Source organism: Notamacropus eugenii, chromosome 5, assembly GCF_028372415.1.
Source record: "Notamacropus eugenii isolate mMacEug1 chromosome 5, mMacEug1.pri_v2, whole genome shotgun sequence".
NCBI classification, from domain to species: Eukaryota; Metazoa; Chordata; class Mammalia; order Diprotodontia; family Macropodidae; genus Notamacropus; species Notamacropus eugenii.
Genome location: NC_092876.1, coordinates 219564657 through 219577397, shown reverse-complemented (window position 1 = coordinate 219577397; position 12741 = coordinate 219564657). Strand labels below are relative to the sequence as shown.

The window sequence follows — 12741 nt, the reverse complement described above, 5'->3', positions numbered from 1 at the left end:
GGGGCAGATGTGAACAATTTCTTTTCATGCTTCTCTTGATTCTTGTATTGTAAAGTCAAATTTTCTATACAGCTCTGATCTTTTCCTCAAGTCCTCTATATCATTGAATGAACATTTATTCCCTTAAAGTATTATACTCAGATTTGCTGGGTAGGTGATTCTTGGTTTCAGTCCCAGTTCCTTTGACCTCTGGAATATCCCATTCCAAGCCCTTTGATCCCTTAATGTTGAAGCTGCCAGATCCTGTGTTATGCTGATTGTATTTCCACAATACTCAAATTATTTCTTTCTAGCTGCTCAGTATTTTCTCCTTGATCTGGGGGCTCTGAAATTTGGCCACAATATTCCTAGGAGTTTCTCTGTTCAGGTCTCTTTCAGGAGGTGATCAGTGGATTCTTTCATTATTTATTTTGCCCTCTGGTTCTAGAAGATCAGGGCAGTTTTCCTTGATAATTTCATGGAAGATAATGTCTGGGCTCTTTTTTTTGATGATGGCTTTCAGGTAAACGCATAATTTTTAAATTGTTTTTCCTAGATCTATTTTCCAGGTCAGTTGTTTTTCCAATGAGTTGTTTCATATTATCTTCTATTTTTTTCAAACTTTTGGTTTTGTTTTCTAACTGCTTGGTTTATCTCATAGTCACTCATTTCCCTGAACTCAGTTCTCTCTTTCAACAAATTATTTTGTTCAGTGAGCTTTTGAACCTTCTCCTCCATTTGGCTAATTCTGCTTTTTAAAGCCTCCTTCTCATCATTGGCTTTTCGGACCTCTTTTTCCAATAGAGTTAGCCTCTTTTTAAAGGTGTTATTTTCCTTAGCATATTCTTGGTTCTTCTTTAGTAAGCTGCTAACTCGTTTTTCAAGCTCTTCTGTTGCCTGAGCCCCCTTTGGAGGCCCTGGAGGCAGGGACCTTGACTTTTTCTGACAGTATGCCTTCTTCCTCATCTGAAAGGATGGAGGGAGACACCTGTTCCCCAAGAAAGTAGCCCTCTAAGGCCTTATTTTTTTCCCTTTTTGGGGCATTTTTCCCAGCCAATTACTTGACTTCTGAGTTTCCTCTCCACAACCACCTCGCCTCCAATTCTGCCAAGCCCACACTGGGGGCTGAGATTCAGATGAGCTGCTCCAATCCCTCAGGGGCTTTAAGCGGGGGCAGGGCCACTATTCAGTGTGAGATTAAGATCAGCTGCTCAGGTGGGGGCAGGGCTGCCACATGGGGCTCAGCTCCCTCAGGGACTCTGAGGTGAGACCTTCAACAATGGATGCAGGCTATTGACTGCCTTGGGAGCCCCTGTCTGCTGCTGCCTCCACTGCTGCCACCTGAAGAGGCTTGAGTTATGGGATCACCGTACTCCCTTCTTGGGCAACCAAAAAAAACCTCACTGACCTTTAGCACCTGTGGGTTGAGGGATCTGTACTGCTGCTGGAGATTCTGTCCCTGAAGCCTGCTTGGTTCTGCTCCTCCCGGTGCCACATGGCCAAGGCTGGGCTGGGCTGTGCTCCACGTCTGATGGGACAGACCTTTCCTGTCTTACTTTCAGGTCACTCTGGGCTAGAAATCTCCTCCACTCCATTGTTCTGTGGCGTCTGCTGCTCTAGAATTTGTTGGGAGTTCTTCTTTACAGGTATTTTGTGGGCTGTGGGGTAAGAGCTAGTGTATGTGCATCCTTCTACTCCACCATCTTGGCTCTGCCCCCTGTCTGTTTGTTTACATGAGTATCTGTAAGTAAATGAAAAATGTCATATTTCCTTAATATTAAATAAGTATCCTTTGTACTGACAATGAGAAGAGCTCATTTTGAGCTAATTTTGTCCCTCTTTCAGTGCATGACTTAAATCTAGTTCTCTTAGATTCTTTGGTCCAGGGCTTCTATATAGAGGTTCTGTAGCTTACAGAGAAAATTGAGGTTAGGAAACTTCCCCTCCTGCTTGGCAAGGGATAAGGTATGATGTTTAGAATGCCTTTATCTGTTAATAAGCATACTTATTTTAAAAAGTAAACCCCTTTGCAAAGCTTTTTTTTCCTCTCCATAAAACTAGATCAAATCATTAAAGCTAAACTCTTTATCACTCTAGAAATAAAATTCATATAAATTATGTCCATTCTACCTAAAAATTTCCAGAATTGCAATAAGAGAAATCCTTCTCCATATTATTTGTGTTCCTAGAATGCATGATGCAAGTTTAAAAAAAATGAGACTTGATTCAAGAACTTTTAGGGAAATTAAGTTTCTCATGCCTAACAGCTTCCCAAGAAGGTAGAGCAGCAGTGCATGAAAACAGCAGCTGTTGCCGCAGCATCAGTCATTCATTACTGGATTATATTTTTAAATGACCAAAAACTCCTCTCCCTGGTATCACATTAATCTGTTGATTACTAGGCATTAGGCAGGCCAAAGCATCATTGTTCTGGAAAAATCAAAGAAAGAGGAAAAGACCTTATATGCCCAAAAATATTAATAGCAGCTCTTTTCATGGTGGCACAAAACTGGAACTAAAGGGGTATCCATCTGTTGAGGAAGAGTTGAAAAAATTGTGGTATGAATGTAATGGCATCCTAGTATGCTATAAGAAATGAGGGAAAAGACTGCTCAAGAGACCCATGGAAAGATTTGTATGAAATGAGGCAGAGTGAAGTCAGCAGAACCAGAAAAAAAATTTTTAAATGAAAAATTTGAATGACTTAAGAACTCTATCATGCTGATTGACAAGGACAAATGCACAAGAACACTGCCCACCTCATGACAAAAAGCCAATGGACTACTATGCAGAAAAAGAAATAAATTTTTAGTGGGATTTTAGTTTACTTGATTATGTGATATTAGGAGTTTGTATTTTTTTTTCCTTTTTCACTGGGCTGGGAGAGATGAAAATAAGAAGATGAATGCTTGATAACTGGGAAAAAAGTCAATGTAAAACTAATATTTTTTAAAAAAAGAAAGTCACTGTTGGAGTACTTTACATGGAATACTACAGGAAAGTTATTTTCTTGAAGCAAATGGCTTTATAGTCTTAAATTGTATTTTTACTCTTTAATGGTAATTTTTATTCGTTATGGCATTTCAAAATAAGACAATTGTTTTTTTCCAAGATATAAAATGCCTGCCAGTGTGCAATGTGGTTTAACTCATCTATAGAATAAGGGGAAAATATGTTAGAGACAGCTTTGAATCACAAGGTAATTAAAATTCATTTTAAGAATATTAAAATATAAATTATGCCATCTACTTCCATTAAAAAAAGTATCTATTTGCAAACATCATTTATCAGAACTTTTAACCTTTTTTTCATTGAACTTGATTGGTTCTTGACTCTCTTGTTCCATGATTATATACAATCTAAGTGAATGAAAATTAATAAGAAGTGTTTATTCACAAAAAAATGCATATGCAAATTTATGCATGGCAAATCCCTTCAAGATGATCTCATTACATCACGAGTTTATTTAGTGGAATTTTACAAAATAGTTTCTTTTGCAAATAAGGAAATAAAATTTAGTAAAATTAGACTTTGATGGAAAGCCTTGAAAGCTAATTAGTGGTGATTTGAGAAAAGAAGACAAAAAGAACGAGGTACATTAAAGTTCTGGAAGGCAGCACCTCAAATTTATGACAGCCATCTGCATCTAACATTATCAAATCCTGATATGATCAAATTACGCTTTATAGTTGTTCCATTTTTAATGTCTGAATTTAGCATCTCATTTCAATGAAAAAGCCCTTATTAAATATAGAAGACAGTGTTAAACTTATACATGTGTATGTGTATATAGAACATATTTACATGTTAAACTGAATCAGTGTTATACATGGTTAAATAGGTTACAACTCCAGCCCAATTTGGCTGACTTACAATAAATGTCTTGGAACAGTCAAACAGTGTTTCTTGCTTTTTCCAGATTAAGTCATGTCTGTGAGGAAAAACTAGAAATTTTGTACTACTCACTGGGCCAACTAAGCTCCTTGAAAATCATATTTTTAAAAAATCCAATTCAGAAAGAAATATTGCAAGATCATTTCAAGTCTAAGTGTTAATTCTTTGGCATTGTCAAATATAGTTTTTCTAGATCTCCTACCTGCCTGGCCATTTCTCCTGTTTGTAGTCTCATGTGGTAATTTGATTAGCTTCCATCAGTTATGTTAATTTCTTTATGTAAATAACTCCTAGATCTTCATACCCATTCCTTTCTCCTGAATGCCAATTCACATTTCTAACCCCATTCTCTCTCTTGCAAATTCCCATCCAGTAAATTGGCCAATCTTTTTAATTCTACTTCACCTCTCTAAATAACAAATAGTACTTTTCTCTCCACTCATACAACCACCTTTCTAGATCATGCCTTCGTCCCTTCTTACCTGAACTATTACAATAACCTCTTAATGAGGAACTATGTAAGGATGGATTGTGATAGAGAGAAATTGGATACAAGGAGACCAAAATGATTTCCCTCAAGTAGAAGTCTACACATGTTACTTCCTTTCTCATTAAATTCCATTGGCTCCCTATTACCTCTAAGAGTAAATATAAAATCCTTTGTTTGGCATTTATATCTCTTTACACTTTAGTCCCTTCCTTTCTCTCCAATCTTCTCTCATAACAATTCCCTTCATACAGCCTCCAGCCCAGCTTGTTCATTTGTTTCAGACATGTCTGACTCTTTGTGACCCCATTTGGGGTTTTCTTGGCAAAGATACTGGATGGTTTGCCAATTCCTTCTCCAGCTCATTTTACTGATGAGGAAACTGGGGCAAACAGGGTTAAGTGACATGCCCAAGATCATACAACTAGCATCTGAGACCAGATTTCAACTCAGGGAGATGAGACTTCCTGATTCCCAGCCTTAGTGCTCTATCCACTGTACTATCTAGCTGCCCATGATCCAACTATACTTACCTGTTTCCTGTTCTTCACATACAGTTCTCTGAACCTTAGCACCAGCTGTCCTCTATCCCTAAAATGTCCTACCTCTTTACTTCTACATTTTAGAATCCCTGGTTTCCTTCAAGACGAAGGTCAAACTTCATCTTACTATTCTCCTCCCCTCTCTCCCAGATGTGAGTGCCTTCCCTGTCAAGGTTAACATATTTCTTACTTTATTTGTGTACACAAACATACACACACACATACACACACACACACATTATCTCACCTATTAAAATGCAAGCTCCTTCATTTTAGAAAGAATTTTTGCTTTTCCTTTATATAGCCAGTGCATAGCCCTGTGCCTGAGACAGATTATATACTTAAGAAATACTTTATGATTTCGATACATGAGAAGTACTAATAGTCATCAAAGTTTCTCATTAATATCCAAAAGGTAACATTAGTCAGATCATATGTAGGACAAATTTAACATCAAATGTCATACCAGATAATTTTTTTTTAATGTGGATGATATGCCCTTTGATGAGAGCGTCAAAATAGATTTTACTTCTCTCAATCCCAGGAACATTGATTTGTGTTCCCATAGTCATCTCTCTTAAAGCCTCCCCAACATTGTTGATATGTGGATACATATATATGTACATAGACTGCCTGAAAGACAAGAAAGACAAGTAGTGAGGAAGATCAGCACCTAACAATTTGGAAATGGAAAACCATCATTAAGTTATCTCAACACATATTCCTTAGACCCATACTGTGCATCAAGCAACATGGAGAGTTTGAGAACTCTATGACATGTCTTTATTGGATAATGTTCTCTGGTGTTCCATCTCATTTAAAGTGATCCAGTAATAATATTAAAGGAATATAAATGAACAATTCAAGTCAATCCAACAAGCATTTATAAGTGTTCATGCCTACAATATGCCAGGCACGGTCCTAAATGCTGAACTGAGAGAAAAATCAAAGGATTGTCCCTACTGTCAAGATCTCATTTTAATGGGGGAGACAACATGCAAATGACTATTTATATGCAAGATATATACAGGGTAAATTGGAGATTATATAAGAGGAAAGACAGTACCATTAAGGGAGACTGGGAAAGACTTTTTGCAAAAGATATGTTCAGTTAACTGGAACTTAAATGAAGTAAAGGAAGTCAGGAGGCGGAGATGAAAAGAAGAACATTCAAGACATGGGGGACATTGGATAAAAATTCATGGAGTCATAAGATGGGGTGATTCGTTTGAAGAACAGCAAGGAGGCCAGTGTCACTGGAAAATAAAAATATGTGGATTAAAGTATAAGAAGGCTGGAAAGGTAGGAAGGGGCCAGGTTATAAGGGGCTTTAATATGGCTTCCCTTTTTTTCCCTCCATTGCATCTATTTGCTCTACCTTTAGTCATTATTACAGAAATGTGATGATTTCTGAAAATCCAAACTTCTACTGAAAAAACAAAGAGGGTACTTCATTCACCTTCTGAGATTTGGCCCAATTCCGATCTTCCACCACACCCAGGTTGCCTTAAATGGGAATTCCTTAGGCAGGAAAGCTTGGGGGAGTGGAGACAGGAGATAAACAAAGGGCCCTTTTGTCAAAAAGAGAGTGAATGCTTATACTGAATTTCTTGCCAGATATCTAATGTTATGATTTATATTCTTGCCTCCCCATCCTATGAGTCCAGTTCTCATTCAGAAACTACCTCCGTTCACATCCCAACATGCCCCACAAGGGTGTTGCCGACTGATTAAAAGAGAAAGGAGTGTCACACAATAGCCCAGACAGCTCATAGGGAAGGAATTACAGGTTCTTTGAGGTTGGGTGGGTTTTTTTTGGTTGTTTTTTGGTTTGGGGTGTGTGTGTGTGTGTGTGTGTGTGTGTGTGTGTGTGTGTGTGTGTGTGTGTGTGTGTTTTGGCAGGGTAATATTCTAAGGCAGGTCATACCACAGCTTCCACCCTATGATTAGTGGGTGGGTAGGGGCTGAGCACTAGCAATGATGCAAAATAGGAAATAAATTAGGATAATAAGAGACAAAGGGGAAAGGAGTAAATTTTCTGCAAGTAATATTTTTTTCTTTATGGTTATTTGACTTTGAAACAGCACATGAAAGTAGTAATCATGTTACTCTAGGAGACAAAGCACAGAATGTGGGAACCAGACAGAAGAAGCATGTGATTTCCCTCAATGTACTAATTAGAAATACAGAAAGAGACAGAGCTTTCAGGAATCAACTACTATCTTCATGGCTATGGAAAAGCAGAGCAAAACATAAAAGAAGTAGCACAGGAAGAGAAGGGAGTAAGCATTTATTAAGCACCTACTATGTGTCAGGTACTTTACAAATATTATCTCCTTTGATCCTCACCACAGCCCTGGGAGGTAGGTGCTATTATCCCCAATTTACACATGATGAAACTGAGGCAGACCGTGACTTGGCCAGAGTTATACAGCTAGAAAATGTCTGAGGCTGAATTTGAACTTAGGCTTTCCTGACTCCAGGCCCAGCATTCTATCTACTACATTGGATATGAGCAGGGAAAATATCAATTAGTCCTATTCATTTGTCTCAAAGTAGTACAATAGTATCTTTTCTCCTCTGACTAATTTGTAATATGGGGGCAGTGTTGTGTGATGTGCTATTTATAGAGTCATGGGGCTTGGGCTTAAGTTCCGTCTCTTAAGCTTGCTATTTGTTTTGACCTTGGGGAAACTGCTGGTACCTTCCTTGAGCCTCAGTTCCCCCATCTGTAGAATGAAAGGGCTATACTAGATGGCTAGATACCCTCTAAATTTATGACCTTTTTGAGCCTTTGAGTTGTTATCTTGTGGTCCAGGAAAAATACTGATATTATAATGTACTTTTCTGGTAGATGATTTCAAAATTAATGTTATACAGTCTCTTGACTGTGCTACAACATTAGCAGTGTTCTTTCCCATCCCTACCCCTATTCCCCCCAAAAAAACCTCTTAATTTTTCATGTTCCATTGATGCACTAGTTTCAGAGTATTCTTTCCCTCATTTCCTTAGCTCCTGCAGAACCTCTGTTGTGCAAGTTTGCAGATGGTGGACAGAAGAAGCGACAGAATCAGAACAAGTACATACAGAATGGGAGAGCATGGCACAGAGAAGGCGAGGTGAGGCTTATGAGTCTTTTCTCTAAAACTTCAGGGTGAATGCTTCGGGAAACAGTCATAGAGAAGGCTTTTCTAGCCTGACCACACATTACTTTTTGAATGACTGCCATTGGTACAGATATGGTTTGTATGTTAGACAATGCCTTATCTTAAAACTGTCCAAACATATACTTTATTACTAGGTGACAACTACAGGAGTCCACAAATTAGATAAACTGAGAAGAATTAAGCACTGACTGGAGTCTTTGGGTTCCGTGGAGCACAAGCACCAGTACTTGGATAATCTCAATCAATAGCATGTTGTCTTAGAAGTGACAACATTGAACACTGCTCAGAAATTGGGCTTTATCCAATAGTACATTTATGATTGAATGGTGTTTCCTTTCCCCCTGCTGATTATTTTGGAAAATTATTTTCCTAGGTGAAAAAATGTTTAATAGATCTTTAAGGTTACCAACTCTGTTTGTTATGTACGTAGTATGAGGAAGCAAGATCCAGCAGAATGGGCACTGAACTAGGGAAACGAGTTCAAATCCTTTCTCAGATCCTTACTAGCTTATGAAATCCTGGGCAACTAATGTAATTACTCTGTGCCTCAGTTTCTTTGTCTACAAAATGAACTGAATAGCCTCTAAGAAATTGCAAAGGGAGGACTCCGAAGTGATAGCATCATAGATTTGGAGATGGAAGGAATCTTAAAGAAGACTGATATGAGAAAGAAGGGAAAATGGTCATTCAGTAACTCTCTGGCTTAATTCTGTTATAATTATTTTTTTTCTCAGTATTTATTTGTTCTGAGAGGCAGCATGGCATCCTGGGTATAGAACTAGATTCAAAATGAGAAAGACTTAGATCATAGTATCATAGATTTAGAAATGGAAGAATTAAAGTCCCACCTCTGACTTCTAATGTTTGGCTGACCCTTGGCAAGTAAAGGAGTTGCATGGGGGCACTATCATTTAAAGAGCATGTGCAAATCTGCACAGATAGAAGGTATTTCCTCATCAGGAATTCTCTGTGCCAGTTAAATCATAAGTCCAGTTCAAAAATTTTAGGAAAAGGATCTCTTCTTGACTAGGCACTGTACTGGCAAAGCTATAAAGACAAAACCAAAAATTGACCCTGTCCTCAAAGAGTTTACATTGAAGTGGAAGAAAATGTAAATGTTTGTTCATCTTAAACATAAATAGTTAAATATACTAAATAGAAATTTCTTATGCAGTAATCATATTGAACAATATATATTTTGCTTTTCAGGATTGTAAGGAATAGAATATGGTATGTTATTCCATTCTCAATTACATCTTTATTCTCACTATAGGCTGGAATGACACTTACCTACGATCCAACCACAGCTGCTTTACAGAATGGGTATGTATTTAAGATTACACACATGATATTTTAAAGCAGAAGTTCTTAATGTTTTTTGGCTAATGGACCCCTTTATAGTCTGCTAAAGCCTGTGAATACCTTCTCTTAATAATGTTTTTAAATGTGCATATGTGTGTGTGTGTACATGTTTATACTGAAATGCAGTTGTCCGTTTTTTTAAAAACAAATTGAAAACCTCAGACTTATAAAACCTGCTTTAATAGGATATATTAGGGGTGAAGAACTACAGAATTTTGTCTGGCATGTAATAAAAATGTAGAGCACTATTTAACAAGGCTTTTCCATTTGTTCCAGATTTTATCCTTCACCTTACAGTATTGCTACAAATCGAATGATCACTCAGACGTCTATTACACCTTATATTGCTTCTCCTGTTTCTACGTACCAGGTTTGTGTTTTCTGGATTCATAAACATCAGCCTGCTGACTTATGGGATCAAATTCATTGCCATGTTGGTTTTTATGTGTCTTTAAAATTGTGATCAGTTATAATGCAAATTATTTTTACATAGCACAAGAATCTCTTGAAGTGTATATATGTTGTAGTGAATAAAAGGACGTGATCTTAGAATCAGAAATACCTTGCCTGTGACACATCCTGGCTTTGTGATCCTGTGAATTTTAACCTCTCAGTGCCCCCAGGAAATGCTTTAAGATTATACGCTGATCAACAGTTGCTGGTCTTCATTGGTGTACAGAGATTTTCCTCAACCAGGGAGCTCCCTACACTGATGAAATCACAGTTCTAGACCAAAAGGAAGGTATTTAATTCAGAATGAATCATCGCTATTTTGTAGCAGAATGATTACCTGTGCATTAGGAGACCTAGGGAATGTGTGCTAGATGTCCTTTGAATGATAGAAGTTTTTAGTCTAGTAGGGACCTTAACTATCTGCAGTACTGAACAGCCCTTACTTTCACAAATATGCCATATTCTTCTTAAAGTGAATCAGTTCAAGAAAAATCTTTCTTCCTTGCCATAAGTACTGTTGCTTTCTCCCCTTATTTAACAGGCTAGTGAAAGGGATAAGGGGTAGTATATACAGGTCTTTGTTAGTCAGTTAAATGAACAGAGTTGTGAAATGTAAAAGTGATCAAAAAAAAAGGTTATGTCTTAAAAATTCAATTTAGAAATTGACTAAAATATCAAAATATACCCAGTAATTCATTATACTGATGACCAAATAATACTTCCCATGGACACAGTGGTATTCAATGAATTTCTCCCACTTTTATACAGAGCATCTGTTTTTGTTTTGTTCTAATGGGGGTTCCACTGTTAAGTATCTTGGAAGTACAATATATGATTGACGTCCATCTATCCTAGGTGATGAAACTGAAGGGTGGCTTGTTCAGAATGGAATATCCTACTAGTGGGGTTGAAGAGGGTTTTTAAATAGTCTGATGGTCCATCAGGAAAGCATAGCAGCAGACCAGTTGGTAATCAGGAAGGTTTACACACTAAAAATTGTCCTGGAAAGCAGGTGGTCAACATCTGGACAGCCACATGGAGTAGGACATCTGGTACCCTGCCTCTGGGGCTCCTCCCTCCCTCTTGTTGGAGAGTTCCTCCCAGTTCTTCCATTTAAGGAGGGAGCCCAAGGCAGCCATCTCATAGTTTTTCACTTGGCTGCACCTCTGGACTTCATCATCATCATCTCCAGAAACTCATCTTCCAGCAAGGTCATATCAACTTTGAAAGTCACACTTCTTCATTACCCCCTGCCCTTAGGGCCACACCTTCCCACAGATTGAAGAAGGTCAGGGCAGAACACCAGAGAACCCCTCCCAAATCCTTTATTGGAGGGGGCCCAGGGCAGTTAACTAACCATTTCCCATCCTACTGCAGGACTTCGTGATGCCCTGTATGAGAAACCCTTCCCCCACTTTGAACTTCTTTTACTATGTTGTCTTGTCTAATTAGAGTTTGAACTTCTTGAGGGAAAGAACTGCCTTTTGTCTTTCTTTGACACATGACATGCTTAATAAATATGTATTCAGTCCCTATAGCAAGGAGAGAGTTGGTTTGTTGGGTCTGGACGCTATGCCTTGAGGTGACTGGTGAGAGAAGAGTAGGGCTCTTGTCCCAGGGATGTGGGATAGAACACTAAGACAGGCACAGGATATCAGGTATGAGACGGAAACTTAAGATGAGGGCAGACGAGACTTGCTCATAGTTATCAGGGCAAAAGCCAGGTGCTTCAGTGAGGAGATGAAGTCAAAGTAGGGCCACTAGGTGATTTGCTTCTGTCCTGTAGATCTGGAGGACCTTTTATTCCCCTTTTCTAAGAGCTAGGTTGGTTCCACATTGAAAATTGTGTTAGCTTTGCATATATAGATCAAATGCCAGCTGAAAGAATATAGGGGAAAAGATGTCAAATCAGTTATTATTCCCCAGTGTCTTAACTTCCTGTTGTGCTCTATGGAACTTCTTTTCTATTATGAATAAATTTTCATACAAACTCAGTCCTTTCTTCAGATTCTCTTTATGTCCCTAAGAAGTTATTTTTTTTTTCCCAAGAAACAGCCCATCACTGGCAAGCCTCTCCAATGGCAGCCTTTATCTGCTCTCCCTATTCAGGATATGGGGATTTGCTTATTCCTAGTTCTCTATATTCTCACTGTCACTTCCTGACACTATTCATTTTCTCTTTTGAAACTTGCCATTATGTTCAGCCCTCTATCTGGCATAGTCATCTCCTAAGAAATGCTCTAACTTTACTTCGTTTTAGTATTTTTAGTGCTTAATATTTTTTATTTCTCTCTACCCCAAATTCTACCATCATCCTTGATGATTTTAATAGAAGTGCTAATGGCCCTTCCAATGTCCTGATCTCACAATTCTTTGATGTCCTTTATTCCAATTCCCTTCTTTACTCAGTTTTAACCTTCCATTAGGATGGGCACACCTTAGACCACATCTCAATTCAGCTCCATCCCCACAATCTTAAGCTGTGAAATTGCCTTCTCTGACCACAATCCCTTGTCCTTCTGCTTTTTCCATCTTTTCACTGAACCATCTTTATCCTTACTGTGACCTTAAGACCCTCCACCTTTCCATTCACTTGTAGTTTGTCATTCTCTTGTGGTTTCTCTTACTTCTGCTCATAGCTAATAAAGCTAGTGATTTATTAAAGTCACAGTCATGCGATTTCATCTATTACAAATGTATGCTGTTTCACCCCTCCTGGGCTTCACTGAACTCAGTAATCTTCATTCATATCTCATCACATTTCTTGCCCACGATGTCCTTTTCAAAGCTCTCCTTTCTCTTTAAGGTCCTGACCCTAATTCCCATATAGACATTCTTAAAAGATCACCTATTTTAC

The 12741-nt window shown here is 38.2% G+C and overlaps 1 protein-coding gene across 4 annotated transcripts in view; it reads left to right on the top strand.

The window, feature by feature from the left end:
- RBMS1 (RNA binding motif single stranded interacting protein 1) overlaps positions 1 to 12741 on the top strand; it is a 257959-nt gene that overhangs the window by 229819 nt on the left and 15399 nt on the right. For all 4 annotated transcript variants that reach the window (XM_072612138.1, XM_072612135.1, XM_072612136.1 and 1 more), the window contains exons 7-9: positions 7915 to 8021; positions 9343 to 9392; positions 9708 to 9801. In XM_072612138.1, the coding sequence (XP_072468239.1) occupies positions 7915 to 8021; positions 9343 to 9392; positions 9708 to 9801 (251 nt within the window). The remainder of the gene's footprint in view (positions 1 to 7914; positions 8022 to 9342; positions 9393 to 9707; positions 9802 to 12741) is intronic.